General features: G+C 33.1%; 1 protein-coding gene and 1 pseudogene across 1 annotated transcript; one reads left to right on the forward strand and one right to left on the reverse strand.

Annotated features, from left to right (window-relative positions):
• Positions 1-7,147: 7,147 nt before the first annotated feature.
• LOC108998514 lies at positions 7,148-11,366 on the forward strand (annotated as a pseudogene).
• Positions 11,367-13,460: 2,094 nt separating this feature from the next.
• Positions 13,461-14,087, reverse strand: LOC108998520. The gene has a single exon (XM_018975088.1). The coding sequence runs from the start codon at positions 14,085-14,087 to the stop codon at positions 13,461-13,463; it is 627 nt and encodes a 208-aa protein (XP_018830633.1).
• Between the last annotated feature and the right edge of the window lie 22 nt (positions 14,088-14,109).

Consider the following 14,109-nt stretch of genomic DNA (forward strand, 5'->3'; position numbering starts at 1 on the left):
ATAATTCTAGATTACTTTTTCTTCTAAATTAATACAAGCTCCATTTAACTTTCAATGTGCATTGGGCCTCATGCGACTTCTCTCCAATAGTTTGATCTTGACCCGATCATGACACCCTCTGTCCGTACCATATTTTACTTGTACGTGAAAATAATACTTACTACCTTCTCGTGTATTTATATATTATGCATATAATAAAATAAAACTGAAATGAAAGTATAGTACATTCTTTAATTTCTCATTAATATAAGAACATGGTGTATAGTACTGTATATCTTAAAATTTGTTGACGTGACATTATAATTAGTTTCAACGACTTAAAATATATCATATAAATTACAAATGTGATTAAAGATGAAACATCCTAAAATTAAAAAAATAAAATAAAATTCTCAATTTTAAATAGGGATCGTGATAAATTATGTCACTATAATGTAATATACTCGGTATAATTTAGATGAATCATGAATAGTTAAAACATTTCATCAAAATTTTAATTTAAAATCTATAATTGAAGAATATGGGCGACTCAAGTTGAGTGACTTCTACATGTTGTAGAATGATTACCCTAGTGAGATTCATGTATGACGTGCTATTTGACAAATTCGAAAGAAGAAAAAATGATTGTCTTTGAGCATACTCAACTTAATTGGGTAGATTAAGGTACTGCTTGGATATAGAAACACTTTCATCTCATCTCATCTCATCTCATTGTTATAATTTTTTCAAATTTTTATACAAAATATAATAAACAATTCAACTTTTTTAAATCTAAAACTAATAATAATATTTAAAAAAATTATAATAATATTTTATTTAACTTTTAATTTTTATCTAAAATCATCTTATTATCTCATTTCACTATCTAAACAGGATTAATATTTAGAATCTAAAAGAAAAATAATTATTAAAAAATAAACTAAATTTTGATAGCACTAGCATCATGTAGTGGTGATGTGGGTTGGTGTGCACGTTTGAGGTCCATTATTATTGGATAGTTAATCAACCACTTATAAGTAAGTTGAAACCAGTTTTGGTAGGTCCTGAATTTTGACAACTTGCATGGCCAATCTGTGCGTGACTGGCGGAGTTGAGTGCATGCGTGCTTGCCGAACAGTACAGCTACTGTAGTATTTATGGGCTATATCTCCCTAGCACGCACAAATCCGTCCAAAAAAAAATATCTGCCTAGCACGCACAACTCCACGAATGGTAAAAAGTCACGAAAGCGCGCGACACCAAAGATACGAATATTAGAGACAAATGACGGAAATATTAATAATCCATAACTCGTGTATCTTGACATTAATCGCTAATAAAAAAGATTATAAGCTTTTTGCTTTATTGTCACGTGAGCTGGGGATTATGTCCGAGCTCTATAGTCTCTCTTAAAGAGGAGTGATACCGTCATTAAAAAAAAATTACGAAAAAAAAATTATAAATTAACGTAATTTTAAGTTATTTATAATATCTATTTTATAATAAAAATAATTTTATAATTTAAAGAATCACATCAAGATACGTCAATTTATAAAATTATTTTTATATAATCTTTTTGTAGTTATAATATTTTCCATCCAATATTGTGTATTTTTTTAAAAGAATAATGCTATATTAATCTTATTTATGGGAAGTAATAATGTCTATTATACATATTCATACGTTGATACTTTCTATATGGGGTCGGGTCTTTTTTTTTTTTTGTTTTGCTCGGGTCTATTGATGCATCTAAAAATCAAGTCACAACAAATTGCACCTTAGCCGAACGAGTCTCCATGGTGTTAGGGTCTATTGATGGGGTCGGGTCTATTGATGCATCTAAAGATCAACTCCCTACAAATTGCACCCTAGTCCAACAAGTCTCATCAGGCTTGTTAGGGGATGTTTGAGAAATAAGATGAGATAAAAATTTTGTAAATAATAATAAAATTATTTAAATTATGATGTTTTATTAGATTTTAGAAAACAATAAAGAAATAAAGAAAAAGTTAAATAAAAATATTATAAATTTAAATATTGTTATAATATAATTTTTTTTAAAATTTTAAAAATAATATTATTTTTTATATTTTGTTTAAAAATTTAAAAATTTATAATTATTAAGTAATGATTGGATGAAAATTTTAAAATTTTAAAAATTTAAAAATAAAATATATTTATATTTAAGTGACATTTATTATAATAAGATAAGTATAATTTTTCAAATATGCTCTTACTCTTTTAGCAATTAAATTGTGGCCCACCAAGAAAAATTCCGCCTTTAGCAGCCAATGCCCGATGTAGCCAATAACATTTACCTTCAGTTGAGTTTGGATGTTGAAGTGAGTTGAGTTGAGTTGAGTTGAGATGATAAAATATTGTTAGAATATTATTTTTTAATATTATTATTATTTTAGGATTTGAAAAAGTTGAATTGTTTATTATATTTTTTGTTGGGATTTGAAAAAGTTGTAATGATGAGTTGAGATGAGTTGAGATAGGTTGATGATCCAAACTCACCCGTCTCTCTCATATCAGGGTGTCTCGAGAATAGTCGGGGCTGAAAAATATAATTTATTATTAAAATTATATATTTATTTTCATTCTATTTATAAACTAGCACAAAAAATATATTATTCACATTGTTGATATGGACAATTAGTTACTAAAACATGTAGTTTTTTAAGAGCATTGGCATCCGACTCCCTATACATATTTATTCTCTAAATTTTGATAATTTATTTGAGGGAAACCCTCATTTCGTCCTCTTATTCGATTCTCTATTTTAGGGTTTGAGTTTATACTTGCTACAGTTGTTCTCTATCTATGGGGAACTATTGTACATCTTATTTCTCATTTTTAATTATTTTCGAGTGTCACTCTCTCTCTCTTCCCCTCTCACAGCTTCGATGTCTCTCGCGCCTTGAACAACTATTGTCTCTCTCGCACTCAGCAATCCACGGCATCCCTTTTGCCATTTTTCACGAAATAGGTAAAAGTTTCTCGAACAAATAGCACAAAAACCTCACGATTTTGGTTTCATCTCTCACAAACTTACACACACAGTCCCTGCGTCTCATGCCGTTAGCTTTGAGAGAAATTTTCCTGTCCATTTCGTTTCTGCTCTACCATTTTTGTTCTCTTTAACTCCATTGTTAAATGTTGAGATTGATCTCGAAAATTCTAGCCCACTAGACCAAAATGGTTTCTGTGTATGCTTCTTTAGAGTTTTTATAATGGTAGTTTTTGTACAGGTTTTGGAAAAAAAATTTGTAAAAGCAGTGACCAAATTTTGGTTGTTTGATTTGTGTTTTGTGAAATTGATGTGTTATGTTATTCAATCTAGCTTTGCTATTTCAATGTGCTACGAATTTGACATGCCCCTTTGTTTCACTGTCAGTGTGAATCCATACAGATTTTGGTTCTTTTTTATTTATGTTTTTTGAAATTTATGTGTTCTACTATTCAATCTACCTTTATCATTTCATTGTGCTATGAAGTTGACATGCTGCTTTGTTTCAGTGGGGTTGAGCATTCCATACACCACTACTTGTTTGACTTGTGTTTTCTAAAATTTATGCCTCCTTCTGCTATTCAATCTAGCTTTGCTATTTTATTGTACCTTTCTGTTAATATGTTTGTGCTTTATTTCACTATCAGTGAGCAACCCATATAGATTCACTGCTTGTTTGATATATATTTAGTGAAATTGTGACACTTTTGCTATTCAATCTAACTTTTCCATTTCAATGTGTCTAGAATTTGACAATGTAGATGCTATGTTTCGCTGTCTGTGACCAACCCATACAGATTCACTACTTCATTTTCTTTTCTTTTTTGTGAAACTTATGTCATTAATTGAATCCAGCTTGCCATTTGATTCATATGAAGAATTTCACATGCAACTCTAATGTGCTTTGTTTCAATCTAGCTTGCCATTTAGTTGTCGTGCAATTTATTCAATCTAGCTTGCCATTTCATTCTATGTCTAATTTAAGATGCTCACTATAGTAGTTAAAATCAATGAGCTTGCCATTTTGGAGGATATGCTTTTGAAATTCATGTTTTGTTAAATTTCTTGGGTTTATTCAATCTAGCTCTACATCTATGATTCTATCAACATTTTCACGTGAAAGTGTTTTCTGTTTGGATAAATGTTATGTTTGTTTGTCATTTTCTTCTATGAATAAGTTTTGTAACTTTTCCTATTTCCAGAGTACAATATCATGGGCAACCTTATACTTTGTTTTCTGTTTGGGCAATCTAACACTTTGTTTTCTGTTTGGGCAACCTGACACTTTCTTTTTTTTTAGGCAACCTGACACTTTGTTTTGCTCTCCTATTGTTGTGTTAGTTGGCTTCACTAGTTGTTAGCTTTCTAGTTCTTGTTGTTGATTCCTTATTTGCTTATTCTCACTGTCATTGCTTTGTTCTTTACAACTTTAATTATTAACTTCAATGAGACTGTCATTGGGGCTGTATGTGTAATTAGGTTGTGATGATGGTTAGGCTGTAGTTAGGTTACGATGATGGTTAAATTGAATATGATAAATGTATAAAGTCACAACTATTGTGAATGGGGCGAGCTCAATTTGGTAAGGTAACCTGAATGGTCATCTTTTGTGAAACTTTCACAAAGGTAACATTTTTGCAACTATTCAAGTTTGTGTTATGTGCTTACCTATTTAGGAATGTTGGTTGGATTGTTTTACCATTACTTTTTGGTCTATTATTAAGATAAGTTGGTTGGATTACTTTGTCATTTTCTCTGTTTTGTTATTTGCTTGATTGGATTATTCACTTCTGTGAAATATCACAGTTGTGATATATCCATGTTGTGATATTTTGGAAAAGTTTTTAACAATTTAGAGATGTTAAACTTGAAGATGTGATATATCCATGCTATGATATATTGCCATTACTCTACATGTTTTGTGAAACTTGGATGTGCAATATTTATCCGAACATCCTTTTATGCTTTTTATAGTTGGCTATGATACCATCCTTCTATACTTGGTTGGATTATCTACTATTTTTTTAGAGAAATTTGTTGTGCTACGATACCATTCTCGTTTGTGATAGAAAATGTATATTTTCCTTTAATGCTTTTTTCGTTTTGTATGGATTTGGTTGTATATCCCCCTCGATTGTGATGATAATAAAGTTGAGTGGGAACACGAGAAATTTGTAACATACTCCATGGTAGGGTAACCCAGACGACCAATCACAAAAGCAATCGATTGTTGTAGCCATCCGAGCATGTTGCTTTTTCTTATGTATTACCATTAATTTCCTAAGCCATTTTCCATGGGTTAATGGTGTGGGTATGTTTGGAGGTTTTGCAAGAGAAAGTTGAGCATTGACAATGAAAATGGACAAAAACTCCATGGCAAGATAACTCGGATGACCAATGAATATTGATAGTTGATTGTTGTAGCCATTGAGGACATTCTTGCCCAGTCAAGGTTTTGTGCATTGTAGTAAAAATCTTTCGAATTTTTTTTGTACTAAAGATAAGAATTGGGCCCATTGTTTCATGTGTATAAACTTGAAGCAAAACAAAAGATAACACTACTTAATGCCTAAGTCAAGTAGTAGCACTAGCAATATCTAACGCTTAGCAAACTAAAGTCAAAATGAATACCCAGTATATTATTGTGGTATTAAAACAAGTCGACGAACTACTCATACTGAGGATAATGAGGAGCGCCGATTTTTCGGTTGCCAAAACTATGATGTACATTTCATTTGTTGGTGGTCTTATTTGCTTATTTGTGTTGGTACTGTTGTACTTACAGATTTCAGTATTGGTCAATTGCGCAAGCTGGGCAGGCTTGCAGGTTTTTTTGTTGTACAGAAATACCAGCATACGACCAAAAGATAATTAACCAATTAAAAACGAACTTCATAAGATACAAGGATCAATGAACATAAAAACCGGTCGACATCGACTAGAAACTTATTCAAAGAGGCATAAGAGAACTGGAGAAAACTAGTTTTATTATAGCAATTTCGATGTCGTGGTTATTTGTTTTGAAAAATTATTTTAGAAAATTCTGAGCAATCTAATGGCTTTCTTTGTACTAAACTTTTGGGCTCGATGTATGGGCATTTTCAGTAGTTGTAATTATAATATAATTTTATTGTTCACACATTAAATTTGTGTTTTGGAGCTGGTGTGAATGGACAATAGTAGTACTTGTACGTAGAATTGAGAAAATATTATGAATGTATTTTAACTCTTTTTGTTAACTCTTTTAGTGATTGAGAATGAATCTGCAGTTTATAAAGTGTGTAATTTATCTTAATGTGTGAAAAAAGTAGATTTATCTATTTCTTTCCTTTGAGTGTGCCTAAAGTTTAGATTATTTCAATTACTATTGGATCTGGCAACAAAACGATAAATTTTTATTTATTTATTCGCTACAAATAAAATAACGTTAGAAAATGCAAATATTTATTATTTGTAAAATCGTAATAATTTCAAAACTATTTTTGTACCGAAATAAAAAATAGGTTTCGTGTTTAAAATTTACGTACAAAGTGATATTGCTCAACGTAAGAAAAAAAAACTAAAGAGTGAGTAGTTAATATTGTAAATGGAAGTGAGAGAAAAATAAAATAAAGAAATAATAGAGAAATATTATTTTAATAGAATAGAGAAAGTATAAGGAATGAGATGTGAAAGGTTTTTGAAAAATTAGATAAATTTAGGATAAAATTTTAGAAATGGTGTTTTTTAGCTAAAATTTAGAAAAATTTACAGGGAATGAGATGTGAATGCTCTAAAAGAAAAAATGGAACCCAATTATTGATTGCTTCTATCCGTGCCTGATTTATACAGCAACAATTGGTGTACAGGCTCTTGCATATCCAGTTTAGAATTGGGCCTGCACAAGCTCTATTGGGCCTAAACAAACTGGTCTTTTCTCTTAGAATCTAACATGATATACGAGATATATTTCTTTATAAAAATGTTAAAGGACTCTTTAGTTTTATTTCTCTATTTTTACGGTTTGTATATTTTATTTTCTTAATTGTAGAAATGATTACTGGTGATTTTTTTTTTATCTTTTTTAAATATTTAAATAAGTTTAAAAATTGTTTGAAAGGAAAAGAATAAAAAAAATTTTAATTATAATAATGGTAACTTTGAGATAATAAAATGATGGAGGTGAGTAACATTACAATTTTTCAATTTGTAAAATAAAAATCATATTAAAAATCTATATTAAAATAGTTTTGTAATTTTATAATATTTTTATCTGATTTTTTGGAGTCGTGCTATACAGAAGTCTCATACTCTACACCACTTAAAAATATGTGATTTTATTCTTTTAAATAGTGTATAAGAGTCTAGAATTTTTTAACCTTTTATCTTTCATTTTTAAAAATCTAATAAAACATTTTAAGTGAAATCATTTATTATTTCATTTTCTAAATCCAAACGGAATGATGCGTAATAGGCTAATAGAACTGTAATGATTCGAAACAATTGGAGTTTGGACCACACATCAAATTATAAAACATTGTTCGAGTCCAAAGACTACAACAATTCAAAATAGAACTCTTTAAGATCATTCGAAATACCTCCATAGCAGGTTTTTCATACTCTTCCTGAAGTCCAGGGTTAGTCCTCCCAAAAACCCCCTCAGCGATCACCTCCGAGAACTCTAGTTTCTCAATTCCAACCTCTTATTCCTTCATATCTTCAGCTGTACAAACTACGTACATGTTTTCTTTCGTCTATAGACACTAGATATGTAATTGCGCGGATACACCGATTTTATTTATCTATTTTGGAAGCCCTATATGTTGGTTTTTTGATATCAATGCTCTGTTTTGTTATTGAAAAAAAGGGAGAAAGGAATTGAGAAGCTTTACATTTTGGGTCTTATCACTTTGTTTAGATGCTGAGCAAACTAAATAAAAAAGTTTTATTTTTTTGTCTGTATTGGTTTCATGTTAAAGAATTAGTGAATGTTAAGCTCAAATGTAGTACTTTTTAGGAAAGAATTGGGAACTTATTTGAATTTCTATTATTTTTTGGCCATCAAATGGAATGTATAAAAGTTTGGGCCTGATGTAGTTTAAGACGAGTAGAATTTCTTGTTGCTTAATGTTTTGATTGTTTGGGCTGCTAAGGAAAAGTAGGCAAAGGAAAGTAAAATGCATTGGAGATTAATATATTCCATGCTGAACCAAAAGACACATGTCTAGAATGTATTTAGTGAATTGGCTTTCCACTTCTAAAACGAAGATGAGAAAGAAAATGGAGGAAAAACTTTTGAAAGTTTTTTTTTTAGGAAACATGTTTGGTTGAAATGATAGAAAATGTTTGAGAGTTGTTTTCAGGCAAGTGTTTGAGAGCCGTTTTTAATATTTTCTTATTCACGTTTCATCAAAGAGACGATATAATAGGAAATTCCAAAATGAACTTCTCATTGCATTAGCTTCTCCATTTTTCTCTTTCTCAATTTGTCTATTTTTTATCCATAAGCACTTGCTGTAATGGAATCCCATAGACTCATTTTCAAGTTTTATGACTTTCATTTCCTGCTTTATCAGGCAACTGCCGTACTAAGCTATGAGTTAGGTTTAGCTAATTTTATAGTTGATTTATCTGCTGTTATTTCCAGTTATACCAGTTGCACTCTTACGCACTTCCTTGATATGATTGCTTTGCAGGTTGCATCAATTTCTCTGATCAAGTCGTTATCTCCTGACAATGCAACTTTGGTTTCAGACATTGTAATTGTGAACTTCCTTTATTGATATTTATTAATGCAAGACTGACATGTTGAAGATCATAAATTAGAAGGAACTGAGTGTTAAGTAAGTTATAGAGCCTCTGTGGAAACTTTTATATTTGCTGGAGCTAGCACCCATTATGCTCATAGTGACTGCAGTAGTTGTATCATTTGGATCTGCATTTCGGGCTCTTAATTATGGGAAGGAAATGGAGCGAAACCATAACTTATCTGAAGCATCCATTACATTAGATAGGTCATAAGCTCTAATGATTCCAATAATAAGATCTTGCAGTTTGCTTTTGATGTTCTACCTGTTCTCTTTTGTCTCACAACTCCTTACTGCATTTATAGCCATTGCCTTTTTTCATCCATTTTTTTCTGCTTATATCCTTATGCTGCATATATAAGGTGGCAATTTGGTTTAACCGACCCATTTGTGTCTCATTGCTGCTCAAAGTCATTTACCCGAATTCAAGGGTTATTATTCCTGGCATGCTTTGGTGTTGTTGCCGCTTGGCTTGTTTCTGGCCATTGGGTATTAAATAATTTGTTGGGCATCTCCATATGTATTGCATTCGTGAGCCATGTGCGTCTCCCGAACATCAAAATATGTGCAATGCTTCTCGTTTGTTTATTTGTATATGACATATTCTGGATTTTCTTCTTTGAGAGGTTTTTTGGGACAAATGTCATGGTCTCAATGGGAACGCAACAAACATCGAATCTTGTCCATACATTTGCTAATAGTTTGAGCCTTCCTGGGCTGCAATTGATTTCAAAGAAGTTGGAGTTGCCTATGAAGATTGTTTTCCCTAGGAATTTGTTGAGTGGAGCGGTTCCTGGAGGAAATGCTGTAGACTTCATGATGCTTGGGCTATGCGTCATGGTATGTCATCCTTTTCTTTCTATTTGTGCTACTGTAGGTTTTACAAAATCTGGAAGTTCTTTTGCATATGATCATTATCACCTTTCAGTCAGTACTTTCTTGCAATTTAATGTGGAAGAGATGTTCTCCTGTATATCCAGGATCAAGGACTGGAACATCTCTTCATGCTTCTCCATGACATGGCCCAACCCCCTCCCTAGTGTGATCTTGACACCCCTCGTCTCCCAGACTTGCTGTTTGCAATAGTAGGCCTATGGCTCAACCTCCCACAATTGCCTCCAGCCACTCATTAGAAGCATACCCCCTGAATAATAAGTCATGCATATCAATATGTGTGTTTGTGTGTGTGTGATACTCATGGTGGTGGGAGGTCAGCACTTGTCCCAATCAAGAAACTTGGTTGGATTTTAATAAAGAGGTAGATTCATCTTGTTTGTTGATTGTATGGGGAATATTTGCCCCATTAAGACCTTGTGGCCAAAATTGCCATCTATATTCCAAAACCATCATGAACCCGATTGGGATTTATCTATCCTTTCCCAAATGGTTTCAAGCCTCATAAAACTTGCCTGCTCTGGTCATGATGGGTTAGATTGTCAAAATAAGGCAACCTATCGATAATCCTAAGGCAAAGCTATCCTGAACAGTGACAGTAATGCCCAGCTGTGAGTATGTTTTCTAAATTTTCTTTGCATATTGAATGTATTATATGGAGTGAATATAAGAACATCTTGCACGACTTTGACTGCTTTTGATGTAAAGCCAAAAGTTTTGCTCTAATTTGAGTTTGTCTACAAGAGGTATGGCATTATTCAACATATCTCTTAGATGTTTCAAGATCTCTCAGATGTATCAAGGTATATTGTTATGTATCTGATGATATCTTAAAAGAATATTTATATTTTCTTTGGGTAATGTTCTTGTCGCAGGCTTTTCCATCCATGCTTTTGGCTTTAATTCTCTGCTTTGATCATCGAAAGAGCAGGGATTCAGTAAATCTCTCAGACATAAATTCTTCGAAGGGGCACAGATACATATGGTATGCCCTTGCTGGGTATGCGATCGGGCTGGTAACTGCTTTAGCTGCTGGTGTTTTGACTCACTGGCCTCAACCTGTACTTTTTTATCTAGTAATTTTTCTCTTTAATTTTTGTGTTGCTATCTTTGTAATGTTTTCACGTTCATGCAATCATGAAATTGTTGATGCAAATTCTTTTTCTCTGTTGTTGATATGCATTGATTGGTTTATTCTACAAACCTAAGCTACCATTCACAAGCTTCTTTGGGGTGTAAGCTTTCATGGTTCAAATTATCAAGTCAATATTACATTTTTTTGGTGACCATTGTATGTTCTTATGGCTAGTAAATGGTATAAACGATTTTGATTCTCTTGTAAGATCTGAATTTTTTGGCATTGAGTACGATATTTTTGTCTTAAACTTTGACACTAAGGGGAAAAAACTGGTTATTCTTATTTTATGAACTTTTTTCCATGAAAACATCACCAGTAACATAGCTGTATCAAATTTTGAGGGCACTTACTTTGTCCAGTTGTACATTAATTTTATGGCAAGTAAGAATCATTGTGCCTTTCTACCTTAAAACATTTTCTCCCATTTCGGTGAATGTAGGTACCTTCTACACTGGGACCTATTATCGTGATCTCTTGGATGAGGAATGAGCTAATGGAATTATGGGAAGGAAGCATGCCAAACCTAAACGAAAAAGCTCGCCAAACAGAAGTTTGAGATGCCTTATGGTCCAACACAAGAAAACTGCTCAGTGCCTTTTAGAGGTTGTAGATTCATATAAAAGCTTTGTCCTTGTCAAACTTCAGAAAAGCAACTACTATATATTTATTTTGGTATCAAACATTTGGCATAAAATGTTTCCCTTCAATTCCCCATCAATGAAAATGGGAAACTTATGCAAACCTTGTCTTGCCCTGTTATGAATTTTCTTTTGAGACGTATACTTCCATTTTCCACACTAAAATCTAGACATAAGGTCTCGGGATGGTCTGAGAGAAAAGGCTACACAGGGCTTTTGGCAGTAATTAACCTTGTTGGTGAACATACATGACATGGTCTGAAATAAAGAGTGTAACTGTGTCATGCGCCAAAATCTATCCATGGCCGCAAATAATACAAACTACGTTCATACAGTAATGAAAGTTGTGGTTAGGAAGAATGAGGAGCAAGGTTCAATATTTGGAAGAATAGGGTTATTATTGGATTGAAGGAGATGGACAATGCACACGAAGATATTGAGGCAACTTGAATGTGGCTCGGGGGGAAAAAAAAAAAGAAACTGTGTAAATGCAAAACTTTGAGCACGTTAAAAGCTTCTATTATCAACGTTCGACTGTACTATCCCTTAGAGCATTAACAATGACCTAGCCAAATGTTAATGCAAGTCCAAACTTTAGCTAGATGTGAGAAAAAACTTTCACATTGGACTAGCCAATGGTCCAAAACTCAACACTTGAGCTACAGTAATTCTTAGGCGCTCTCCAAAATTGGCGAGTTACTGTTCACGTTGGATAAATATATTTTATTATTTAATCTACCTCCCACTCTCTTTCCCTCTTACTTTTCTCTTTCTTCATCTTGAAAGCTGCCAATTTCCTTTGTTCTTTCCTTTCTTCATCCCAAAAGCTCCCTAGCACAAGATACCTCGCAGGCTCTTCTTCAACCCGCAAGCCCCTTCTCTCTGTCGATCGTCCACGTTGCTGTGGTCTTCTAGGCCAAACGATAATCTTTCTTCCTCGCTCCTCTCTCTCTCTTCTCTGTGTAGGCTTTCCTCTCCCTCTTCTCTTTCTATTTTCTCTCATTTTCTCTTAATCGAGTGATTGAATCGCCGTGTGTTAGGCTAATGCAAATGCAAATGTGGTGTTTAGCTAATGCAAATCCATTGGGGGTGTTTGGCTAATAGAATTTCAAAATGTGTTACATTGGATTATGCAAATGTAAAAGGGGATGGCTTTTTGCTATAGTAAGTTAGTGTTGTGGATCAAATTTGATAGTTATTGTAGCATGACCAAAATGAATAAAAAATATTTTTTTCCATACTTCCTATCATGATTTGGTTTCAGCAGTTTTTTTAGGGTTATAATATTATTACTAATTAACATATAATCGCTAGAATGATAAAATACAATAAAATTAAATAATTTTAAAATTTTAAAAAAATAAATTAACATTATTTTATTATTATATAATATATGGATAATCCAATATGAGGATTAGATGTGAATGTAATAGGTAAAGATAAATTCACGTCATATTAACTAAAATTTGGGTTTTAAGTTTAGCTATTCTAATGAGAATGTTCTGAGACCGAGAAAGGCATTTCGTGATTTGAAAAAAATGAAATGGATGAACATCAACTTGACTATCCAGCTCCAAGCACTCGATGAACAATTCTTTTGGGTACAAGCGGGTTGGTGCGCCAACCCGCATACCAAATGCTATTTTAATGTTTTTGTCAGATGCTACATCACTGTCCAAATGCGGTGGCCTGCACTTTTGCCGAGGAAATAAGAGAAAACAGAATCCTAGATTCCCAAATCCCAGTCGAGATTATCTAGACATTATTTTTCAAAGACGAAAACAACAGAGGAACTAATTAAATTCAAAACATTCTTCAATTTCGTTCATTTTTCTGGGCAGCTAAAGGGCACGCCAAGATATTTCAAAAAATTCCCAACGGAAAGATTGAAGCAAACGAAATCTTCTTTCATTTTGATTTCCAACACCATGAGGAATAAGAAACTCAAAGTTATCTTCACCCAGATAACCAAACTACCATCCAATCCATGAGAGAAAGAAAATATATTTTTTTTAATTAATGGGTACCTTTAGAAGTTCATTGGCTTCAAGGGTCTCAATGAATGACGTAGCAACGTTAGCAGTAACACCAGACTTGCCCACCAATTGAGACTTGAGCTTCTTCCCCAAGTTGTATGCATACGAGGCTAGCTCATTCTTCTCATTCACACTGAGACGCAGCAATTTCAAAGGCGACGAAGATGAAAAACTCACAATCATCATTTGGGAAGTCTCTCCATCAGTCCGTCCCAATTCTGGGTCTTCACTTCCACTCTCAACCTCATCGTCATATTCTTCAATCCCGTTGTCAAAATCCTCTTCATCATCATCTTCTTTTGTTGTTTCTCCTTGAAAGGCTGAAGATGCACTAAGAGTAAGAAAAGGGGAGGGAGTGAGGGTGGCAAAAGATTGTGAGAATAGAGGAGTTGGAAGAAAATTAGTGAAATGAGTTATACTGTGGAGTGGGATTTGGGGGAGGGAGGATTTGGATAGTGTGGTTGTAATGGTTATGGTGGAGGCTATTGAGCGGAAGAGGGGTTTGAATCTGAGAAAAAGAGAAAAGCAGGAAGAGGGAAGAGGTGGTGGCTGCGATTGAGGTGGGCGGAAGAGGTGGTGGAGCAGTTGAGATGACGCTGCCATGCTTTCAATTGTCTTTTTTTTT

Source organism: Juglans regia, chromosome 1 (genome assembly GCF_001411555.2).
Source record: "Juglans regia cultivar Chandler chromosome 1, Walnut 2.0, whole genome shotgun sequence".
NCBI lineage: Eukaryota > Viridiplantae > Streptophyta > Magnoliopsida > Fagales > Juglandaceae > Juglans > Juglans regia.

What these genes read in the sequence shown, in the direction of transcription:
- LOC108998520 (XM_018975088.1), bottom strand. Translation starts at nt 14,087, where the DNA reads ATGGCAGCGTCATCTCAACTGCTCCACCACCTCTTCCGCCCACCTCAA.